This window comes from Nestor notabilis, unplaced genomic scaffold, assembly GCF_000696875.1.
Source record: "Nestor notabilis isolate BGI_N333 unplaced genomic scaffold, ASM69687v1 scaffold13774, whole genome shotgun sequence".
NCBI classification, from domain to species: domain Eukaryota; kingdom Metazoa; phylum Chordata; class Aves; order Psittaciformes; family Psittacidae; genus Nestor; species Nestor notabilis.
This window is the reverse complement of record NW_009926965.1, coordinates 19,883-30,515: the sequence shown is the minus strand read 5'-3', so window position 1 is coordinate 30,515 and position 10,633 is coordinate 19,883. Positions and strand designations below refer to the sequence as shown.

At 42.4% G+C, this 10,633-nt stretch overlaps 1 protein-coding gene across 2 annotated transcripts in view; it reads left to right on the top strand.

The window, feature by feature from the left end:
- The first annotated feature begins 360 nt into the window (after nt 1–360).
- BROX (BRO1 domain and CAAX motif containing) overlaps nt 361–10,633 on the top strand; it is a 12,667-nt gene continuing 2,394 nt past the window's right edge. Inside the window, exons 1-11 of one of the 2 annotated variants that reach the window (XM_010013839.1) lie at nt 361–387; nt 961–1,092; nt 1,703–1,809; nt 3,149–3,245; nt 4,887–4,982; nt 5,367–5,439; nt 5,796–5,901; nt 6,442–6,531; nt 7,348–7,433; nt 8,745–8,826; nt 10,315–10,465. In XM_010013839.1, the coding sequence (XP_010012141.1) occupies nt 992–1,092; nt 1,703–1,809; nt 3,149–3,245; nt 4,887–4,982; nt 5,367–5,439; nt 5,796–5,901; nt 6,442–6,531; nt 7,348–7,433; nt 8,745–8,826; nt 10,315–10,465 (989 nt within the window). In that variant the 5' untranslated portion in view covers nt 361–387; nt 961–991. Of the gene's footprint in view, nt 388–960; nt 1,093–1,702; nt 1,810–3,148; nt 3,246–4,886; nt 4,983–5,366; nt 5,440–5,795; nt 5,902–6,441; nt 6,532–7,347; nt 7,434–8,744; nt 8,827–10,314; nt 10,466–10,633 lie in introns of those variants that run through there. The other variant, XM_010013838.1, reaches the window with a different exon arrangement.

Below are 10,633 nucleotides of genomic sequence, written 5' to 3'. Positions count from 1 at the left end.
AGGAAGACGCGGCCGGTGACAGGGGGTGGCTGCTTGGATCCTTTTTGTGAGCCGAGCTACAAGACGTTTTGTAGCGAGGGAGGACCGGGAGAGGATCGTGAGGGGATGGAGGGAGCTCTGGGGTCTCTGGTCCACGGTCCCACTCAGAGCAGCATCACCTCTGAGGTCAGGGACTCATCCCATGAGCTCTTCAAAGCCTTTGAGGATGGTCACACCACGCCAGCTCTTTGCGCAACTTGTACCTCGGTTCCGCTGTCCTCACGGTGAAGTTTCTCCTTTCATCCAGCACAGACCTTAATGCACGCCCATTACCTTTCATCCTCCCACCGTGCCCACCGTTGAAAGCTCATAGGATTGCTGGTGTTGTATATGTTTGCTAACGCTGAGGTGAAAGGCAAAAAGATGGTGTGTTTTAGCTGTTCTCTGTCAGACTTCTAGGTCTGTTACACCTATGTAAATACATCTATGTTTTCAGCAAGGGTTACTCTGTAACTGCAGTTTCATTGATATCACTGGTGCCACAATAAAGGCTATTAATAGATTGACCAGAGACAATAGAATGACCTCAGTGAATGGAAATTACACGGGAAATATGCAGCTTTATGCAGGAGGTAACAAATGTGGGGGGGTGTTTTGAGCAGGAAAGTATACAGTAATACAAAGCAAAGTAGGTTATAGCTTTTTGCCCAACTTAAAATAGTTGCCTCAGAAAGCAGAGAGGGAATTTCAAGAGAGTGGCATTCTCAAACTAAGCACATGGATGATGCAGACAAGGTGTATGGAAGCTCAGTGTTTCACATGGGAAAAAAAAGAAGGGTAATTTCTTCTGCGTGATTATATACAACTTTGCAAATGAACTTATTTCATAATTGTTTACATCTGGAATACATTTTTGTGAGCCAAGGAGCATGACATATGTAGCACCTGAGCTGTTCCTGTTCATTTCTTGCCACGCTTTAGATTTGGCATCAAACAGCACAACAGAACGAAAATGACCCACTGGTTTCACCGCAACCCTTTGAAGGCTACAGCTCCCGTTTCATTTAATTTTTACGGGGTAGCTACCACTCCAGCTGCAGCAAAGGTTTGCAAGTAAGTGTGCGTATGGTTAACTTCACTCTGACTCTCACAGTTTGGGGGGCACCCTTAAAAGTAATGGTTACTCTTCAGTTTTTGTTCTGAAGATGAGGAGAAACGCGTAGGCTGGGAAACATTGAGTGTTCAGTTACAAAGACTGAATTACCCAGTTTTCAAGTCTCTGAGTGTATGGCAAGGCCAATTATAATAATGCAGAGGCGAAAGACTGAACATTTCATTGTCTTTCTGATGACTGTGCGTTCTTCTGCGAAAGATTACTTAAAGTCATTTCCATAAGTGAGTAAGGCATGAATGTTCTATTGTAGATAGGGATAGAATGGAAAGAGATTTCAGCTTATTTGGTAGGTCTCTTCTTATCTCTTCAGATGCTCATCCCATTCTAATGTTGAAGAATGTTCTGCTTGTTACTTCTCTTCCCCTGCACCCAAGATCTCAGTAGATAAAGGCATAGTTAGTTTAGTTTAGATTAATAATGAGTCCTGATTATCCGTTGCTGTCTGTCCAAAAAGGTGGTGGTGTACATGGGTGGGTACATTCTTAATAGCACATTTTTGGGTAGAATTTCTTAGAGATCTTTGTCTTGTCTTTTTTCCCCTCCATATAGTGATTTGAGGTTATCTCGATCCCGACTGTTGGAGCTGTTCACAGACTCGAGTTGTAATCCAGAGATGATGAAGAATGCAACTGACCTGTACTTCTCACTCTTGCAAGGTAGGAACATTTATTAGCAATGGTGCTAATACATCAAGAGGTGTGTAATTTGAGGTTTAATGAGACTTCTCACACTCTGTATTGTGCTAATCTTCCACAAAGAAGCTTTGCACTTCTCAGGAAAGAGAGTATCTTCCTGGGTTCTAAGCTTGATACCAGTCATGGGTACTTTCTACAAGTTCCAGTGTCCTTTGTGACCCTGCCAGTACTAAGTGTTGGCAGTTCTGTCCTCTTGCTTTTAATCTCTTTGTGCTTCCTGCTTCCTTTCCTGGAGGAGAAAATGTTTAGGATGTAAACTTCACTCTGATGTAAACTTCTGGCTTGTCTAATGCTGGAGAATAGACTTGTTGCAAGTTTTCTACTGCTGTTTCTCTTAGGTGCATATACAGGTGCTCGTTAGAACAGTATCTACATTATCAGTAGATGATCACCTATGATGATGCATTCCCTTGAAACCTTCCTACTGCCGATATTTTGATAACTCTCTCTTAGCAGTCAGGTGCTCAGGCAAGATTTTTAGGACTGACTTTTCAGGAATCGGCTGATTCATGGAAACTGTGATCCTTCAGTCTGTGGGAAGTGAAGCAGCTCACGTTGCTTTAGTTCCCTCAGTCCCTGGGAGGGTGTAAACCAATGTGACACAACGGTAAAATAGCAGTCCGTGTTGCTGCAGACAAGATTTGGAGAGTTTCATCAGGAAGGCATCACTCTTGATTGCTGAAACCTGCTGCATGTGAAAGGAGCAAGTATTTTCTGACTTTATAAGCATGTGACAGGACCTAGAGCACCAGAGCTCAAATAGCTGCTGCTGCAAGTCTCAAGTTCTTGAGATCTGTAAGACCTGATCAGACCAAGGCCAGTGTTACTCTTCCCTAAAAAATTCCTTGGGCCTGCATGGGGTAGGGTTTGAACATCCCGTAGCATAAACTTCATTCCACTGACTGCTGCTTTCTGGGCTGCTGGATGTAAAGGACCAATTTCCTGTAGCTCTGGAGATAAACGATGACGAGTAGCTGAGTAGGTCATAAGCCCTTTTCCTGTTGACCAGGCAGCTCTTCCTGGAATTTCCCAATAGCCACGATGGTAGCAGGGACAGTCACTCACTCACCTTAAGCAGTCTCACCCATCCTGCACCTGGGTCAGCCCAGCTCCCAGCTAGTTACCATAGAGGACATGCAGACCCCTGCAAGGTTTTCCTTGAGCAGTCAGGACCCACAGGGTTGGGTTGGAGACCTGCTGAGCAAGGAATTTCTTGTAGCTAGTTTGGTGGTTTTTGCACATCTTGTTCTGAAGATATTGAGGAATGAAAGCCTCAGGAAGTAACAGAGGTTTTCTACAGGTTTTATCCTTTCACTGGATGACTCTTCCCAAGAATGCAAGTTGAGATATATTCAGAACTTCAAGTGGACAGACACATTGCAAGGACAAGTTCCAAGGTACATATGCTTTTATGATTACAGTGTATGCATCTGGTTCTTTTTGTCTGTTATGTACATGCAAATGTGTGTAGAAGACTTAAAAGTGCAGCAGTGCAGCAAAGTAGTTTCCAAAACCTTGTTGCTTTGTGGTTTTGATAATTGCCGTACTGTATTAGGTGCTCTGAAGCATGTGCTGCCTTTATTTAAAGGTGTGATCATAGAATCACAGACTGGTTTGGGTTGGAAAGAACCTTAAGCTCATCCAGTTCCAACCCCCTGCCATGAGCAGGGACATCTCACACTAGAGCAGGTTGCTCCAAGCCCCATCCAACACTTGAACACTTGAACATCCAACATCCTTGAACACTGCCAGGGATGGGGCAGCCACAGCTTCTCTGGGGAACCTCTGCCAGTGTCTCATCACCCTCACAGGGAAGAATTTCTTCCTTGTATGTAACCTAAATCTCCCGTGTTTAAGTTTAAACCCGTTACCTGTTGTCCCTGATGACTACAGTCCCTGATGAAGAGTCCTTCTCCAGCATCCCTGTAGGCTCCAAATGCATGATAATAATAAAATAAAGGTTTTGGTGATAAATGCATGATAGTGGTAGAAGGATCTATTGTGTCTTAGTCTGTCTACGAACTATATCTACAGTTAGTTAGAGCAATGCAAAGAAAACCTTGAGAGTATTGGTGAATTGCATATAATAACACAAATTACTGCAGTTTAAAACTTCCATTTGGCACTATTGCCTGAGTAATATCTGCTGAGTTTTTTGAAGTACATTGCTGAAGATCTCATTTTGTTCTTGTCCTCTGAAGCTCCCAGTACATGTACTCCTGGTACAAACCACCAGAGCTTCTGTTTTAAGTCGGGATACAGATGATTCAGTTGACTCTTGCTATTGTAATTGTGTTGTATAACCCCACTTACACATTTGTCAAGCTTTTTCTAGAAGAAAAGCTCAACTTCCTCAAAGCTTTTCTTCCCCTTGGAAGGCAATCTGTTGATTAGGGCTCTCTCCTGATTTTCTCATCGCCATACGCGTTTGTCCTTGTGCCAGCATGATTCTTCCCACTCCCACACCTTTCTTTTTAAAGTTTACTAGTTCCTAAGCTATCCTGAGCTTGTGATTGGAAGTTCGCTCTTTCCACAGGCCATGTTTTTAGCTTCTGAAATTCCCTGCTATTTGCACATGCTGTTTGACTGCAGTTACATAAATACTTGCAATAACATTCGTTCGAGGGAGATGTAATAGACTCTGACTTATTAACTCAGGAGCTACAAGTTTAAAGGAGACATTCCAGAGCAAAGCTTTCCACAAAATGTGCAATTTAAGGGGAAAAAAAAAATCATGGAAAAATGTCAGCCACACCCAAAGCTAAACAAATCTCGAGTTACTGTTTTAAAGTGAAAGTTCCCAAATGGGAAGGGGAGGCATCTGAATGTGGGAGATTGTGAGCTCTTAAAGGGAATAAGTAAAAATTGAAATCTCTTTTAGGCAGTTCAGCAAGTTGAAAACTGTTGACTTTTGAGATGAGAAGTGTTTTATGGAGAGAAACATTGACTTATGCTATGTGAGCTATCATCAGAGAGAGCTTGTCAGAACAAAATGGAAAGCATAAAATTGATGGGGGGGGTTCTCTGTCTGTCTGTAGTGCCCAGCAGGATGCAGTGTTTGAACTGGTTTCCATGGGGTTTAATGTGGCTCTGTGGTACACAAAGTATGCATCAAGACTCGCTGGAAAAGAAGAGTAAGTGTTTTTCTTTTCTTACTAATTCCATTGCAGCAATATTCCACCCAAAAAATGAGCAGGTTCTGAGTTCTGGCTGTTGTAGTGCATGTCTGTCTGAGGCAATAGGAGTTTGAGGAGGCATTTGGCCTTCATTCATGTGCTGTAAAGTTCAAGTGCGCTTAGAATCATAGAATCACAGAATGGTTTGGGTTGGAAACAACCTCAAGATCATCCAGTTCCAACCCCCTGCCACGGGCTGGGACGCCTCACACTAGACCATGTCACCCAAGGCTCTGTCCAACCTGGCTGTTGTCTGTAGTTCTCCAAAAGTGGGAGGTGGGACTAAATGACACCTAGAGGTCCTTTCTAACTAAGATTTCATCCATTGTTCTGTATTCTTAGTATAACAGAAGATGAAGCAAAAGATGTTCACAGGAGCCTGAAGATAGCAGCTGGGGTCTTTAAACACTTGAAGGTAAAGAAGCTGTCTTTGCTGTGTGTTCTGTAAGTTGTCTCCAAGTACTTTTGTCTTAGAAAAGCATTTGCTTTTCTGACAAGGTTACAGAATAAACAAATACCTCAGACTGTCTGAATGATACAGAGAAAAAGAAAGATATAACTATGTTGTGCAACCACTCGATCCCTGCTTCCTTTTCCCAATGGCAGTGGAAGAGAAATCCATCTGTCTTGCCCAGTAGCTCATGCACAGTGCAGCCAGTCATCTTTGGGCCTTCACTCGGTATCCCACCCATACAGGAATAAGCGACATGCTTTGTACTAGCAGCTATGGTATTAAGCTTAAACTAACTTTGGGACTTGCCTTGTACTTAGGAAAGTCACATTCCAAAACTGATTACACCTGTAGAAAAGGGAAGAGATTTGGAAGCTCGACTTATAGACTCTTACATCATCCAGTGCCAAGCTGAAGCTCAAGAAGGTATCTTCAAGGTTATGTTTGTTGGGGATGGGAAATGACGGTCTTTGTGGGTTTCTTTGGTGTCTCGTGAAGTCTGCTTGGCAGCAGTGCCTGTTTTTAATTCTCCTGAAGTACTGTGGCTTAGTGGGGCGGGTTGCTTTTAAAGAAACTTCAGTTACAATTATAGGAGGAAACTGCCAAAAATCAGTCTGATATTACACATGTAACCACTTTGGAAGAACTCGTGTGTGACATTCCTCCCCTCTTCATTTTTCCTTTCCTGCTGTCTCCTCACCACCATGCTTGCCTAACATAAATCCCCAGTTCCTTTACTTCAAATACTAGTAGCTTGTTTACTGTCCAGTCTCCAGACAAACCTTCCTTCAGCTTTTCTATGAATTTGGAAACATTCTATCCAAGAAACATTCATTCTGCAGTTTGCTTGACTGCACAATACTTGTTTCCTGCTCATGTAGGGGGTTTAAAACACTAAATACCTTTGCACTGATGTGACATCTTCAATTAAACTTTAATACTGTGCTGTGGAATTTCTTTTTTCAGTGACGATTGCTCGGGCTATTGAGCTGAAACACAATCCAGGACTAATAGCTGCGCTTGCTTATGAAACAGCTAACTTCTACCAAAAAGCTGGTGAGTGTCTTGTTTTGTATCCTTAGTGACCTGGTTTATGCTTTCTTGCCAGCAGACCTGCTTTACTCACCCATCAGTTGTGATAGGAACACTGTTTCTCAGTGGACATGCTTTGTATATTTAGCTTCTATTTAGCCCACTGAAGGCTTCAGTTATCAGTGTAACAGATACATCTTGAGAAGGCCTTTTGGTTTTGTGGGAATCCTTTTCTGTAGCTCATGGTAGGAAATGTTAGGGAGGGGAGACAGAAGACAGAGTAATGTCTTGAGGATGTATAATAGCAGCAAACAAATGGCTTGATGTAAATGCAGTGTGTTTCAGGTACCTTTGGGCAGCAGATGACGATGCAGACTGTAAAGTGTGTGTAAAGCAGGTTCATTATGTACATCCTTCCAGATGAGTGAATTGATCTGTGGCCTTACTGAGGCAAGCAGGAAAAGTGCAGAAATATGGGAGTCAGTATAAGAGATGGAATATGTAGCATACTTAGGCTTTTGTAAGTCACTACTTGAAATTAAACTAGGAACAAGTTTTGAAACACTGCCTAAAAACACCTTGGAGAATTAGCCTTCCAAACTCAGTGGACAGCAGTTTCAGGGATTCTAGGAACAACTGCACGATAGCTCAATAAACTGCATACTTTTGGTTTTTCTCATAGTTTCTCTGTGTTTTTGCAGGAGTAATTCATGTCATTTCTTGCTGGCAACTTTATACTTAAGATCTCTTGCTAACTTAAAGAATTCTGGTCTTTGGCGGTGGGTCTGATTTTTCTTTTTGGAAATGTCTTAAGGAATAACTTGACATATGTGTTCATAGACCAAACATTATCCAGTTTGGATGCTACCTATGCAGGAAAATGGAGGAAGTACTTAAACTTGAAGAACTGTTTCTATATGGCCTATGTAAGTACTTTGGTTGGCAGCTGCCACGGCTTTTAATGTTGTCCTAAGGGCTGGATAGGGAATGGGGGCAAGTATTGCCTTGACTTTCTGTGCTTTGAAGGGAGACAGGACAGTGTTGATGGCATTTGAAGTGGTTTTGTGGAGACAAATTATTGCAGTGTGGAATTAGTTGTGATCCTGTATTGTTGAGTGAAGCAGTTCAGGTAGAACATAATACTGCTCTTCCATTATCTGCATCACAATCTGATCCTAACTGATCATCTTTCTCAATGCCCTGAAACTGCATTAAGCAACGTTAGGTACCATTCTAAGTGCTGTCCCTCTTAGCAAGTGCACTGCCTCTCTTGGGATCATTGGCTGCTCCGTTTGCAGTTTATTTCTTGCAGCCAGCCACAGCCTGTAATCTGGTTCTTTCAGACTCTAAAAAAGGCCCAAACTAAGCTGTTAACACAGTTGTCGTTCTCTTATGAAGCTAAACCTGTAGTTCAAAGCTGTTTGCCTTGTTAGCAAGTTTGAGAGATTAAGGAGGCTCAGAGCTGTGGTACTTTTCTTTTTAATTTCTGTAATATGGGCAATGGTAGATTTAGGTAACACTTGTAATACTGTGAGAACAGGCATTAAAGGAAGGAATGCAAGGTAGGCATTCGTTCATGGGATTGTTCCTTTACCTATGGTATTTAGTATTTAAACTCCACAACACCTGATAATAGAAAAGAGGCAGTTGAGTTCTCACTGGAATACAGTACTATTTTCTAGAGTAAGTGTGAAGGAATGGGACTTTTTTTGCTGGAAAAGTTATTTGGACTATGGCAAAAGGCGCAGCAGAACATCTCTTCTGGATCAGTGATGTTTGTTGCAGGTTTGGGTTTTGACTGTTCAGGTTTAGTCTTTGCTTTGTAAAGTTGACTCGGGGTCATCCTCTTTTTGTGATGGGGCTTAATAGAATCATAGAATCAACTAGGTTGGACAGACCTTTAAGATCATCAAGTCCAGCCATTACACCAGGGTTATGCTGCACATTGATACAACAAGAAAGAGATTTGAACTAGACTGTATGCTAGTGCTTTTGGTAAAACAGCTCAAAGACTCTCATCTAGACTGGACACAGCTTGCTTCATACCTACCTCATGGTGTTTATGTTGGACTGCATTGTTCAGTGAATGCTGCTTTGATTTGCATCCCCAAATTGTCAGCTATCTGCAGGGAATGGCAGCTGCAAAGAGCTGCAACTCTGATGTAAAGAAGAGCAGAAGTGAATCAGTGCAGGAAGTGCCCAGTGGTGTTAGTAATGATTTTGTCCTCTCCCATTAGGCATATTGTTACCATGGTCAGACTTTATTGGCGAGTGATAAATGTGGGGAAGCAATCAGATCTCTGCAGGAATCAGAAAAATGTAAGTGTGATTGAGCCTGGGTTACAGGGTCTAATGGTGACATGCCTGGTTTGTTTTGCTGTATCGTGTTTCATAGAACCACAGAATAGTTAGGGTTGGAAAGGACCTTAAGAACATCTAGTTCCAACCCCCCTGCCATGAGCAGGGACACCACACACTAAACTATGTCGCCCAAGGCTCTGTCCAACCTGGCCTTAAACGCCTCCAGGGTTGGAGCATTCACGACTTCCTTGGGCAACCCATTCCAGTGCCTCACCACCCTCACTGTGAAGAACTTCTTCCGTAAGATCTACCCTAGACTTCCCCTGTTTAAGTTTGAACCCATCCCCCCTTGTCCTACCACTACAGTCCCTAATGAAGAGTCCCTCCCCAGCATCCTTGTAGCCCCCTTCAGACACTGGAAGCTGCTCTGAGGTCTCCACGCAGCTTCTCTTCTCCAGGCTGAACAGCCCCAACTTTCTCAGCCTGTGTCCATACAGGAGGTGCTCCAGTCCTCTTATCATCCTCGTGGCCCTCCTCTTATTTTGGTCTCCCATGAACTTAAGGTCACCTGATGGAAATCCAGCCCAGTTTTGAATAGAGACAGTGTATCCTTTCCTCTGTCTTACCAAAGACTGTCTTTCGTAACAGTGCTCCAGAAAATACCATCTTCACTTCTGGGCCTGTTAGAGACTGGCTCTGAACTGCCTGCAGTACAGTGTGAATATCACTTGTCTGGTGTTGATGGATGTTAAGTTACTGCAGCCTTTTCTGCTGTGGAGGTTGCTGTAGCTTACATTAAATAGTAAATCCAGATCATGTTTCTTTGTTTCTAAACAGGTTTTTCAGTAATTTATTTCCTTTCTATTTCTTTGAAAGGTAGATTGAGGGAAGTAAGCAGTAGTTCAGGTTCTTTTGCCTGTCCTAGTCACTTCAAAGCTATTGCTACCCCAGCAACCTGCACTGCATAACTTTGCCACAGTGTGTAAAAAATGCTCAATTCATCACATTGGAAACCTTTAATATTAATTTTAAAAATAAATTAAGAATTTATTAGGAGTAAACTAAGTTGGATGACTTGCAATAAACCAAATGCTGTGTTATTTACTGTGCCTGTTGTTGAGAGAAGAGTGTTTCTTTGCCCACTCCATATTAAGTGCTGTTTATTTTGGGGTTTCACCTGCGTGTGAACAGCTTCATACTCTCTCTTTTTGCCTACCATGTGGACAGTTCTTGGGCTTACTGTTGCATTTTGCCCCACACATAAGAATGCTTTCCTGCATCTTCCTGCCCAAAAAGCTATCTCTTGTTTTTTCCTGTTCGTACTCACTTTTTGGATGCAGTAGGTCTTGGCTGGAAGTGCTGCCTTTGAGTTAGTTTATTTTTGTTTCTAAGAAACAAAAAGCCTAAATGGATCCTGGTATCTCCTACAACTGAAGCACTGTAGACCAGAATGCTGCTTCAATAGAGTCATGTAAATGATTCTTATTACATTTCTTTCTTGCAAAGTTTTTGCCAAGGCTGAAGCATTGTGCAAAGAATATGGAGAAACCAAAGGGCCTGGGACTACTGCCAAACCTTCTGGACATCTCTTCTTCAGGAAGTTGGGAAGTTTGATTAAGAACACACTAGAAAAATGCCAGAGAGAGAATGGGTTCATGTAAGTAATTCATGGTTTGGTACAGTGCTCTGTATGAACTGTTATCACCTTATTTGCCTTTATTTCAAGTAGGATGGTAAATTTTGCTCTCCAGTTCTTACATTCCTTTAGGTGGCATGTAACTTACAGCAGATTTGCTATGGGGCTGTGCTGTCACCGTCTGGGTTC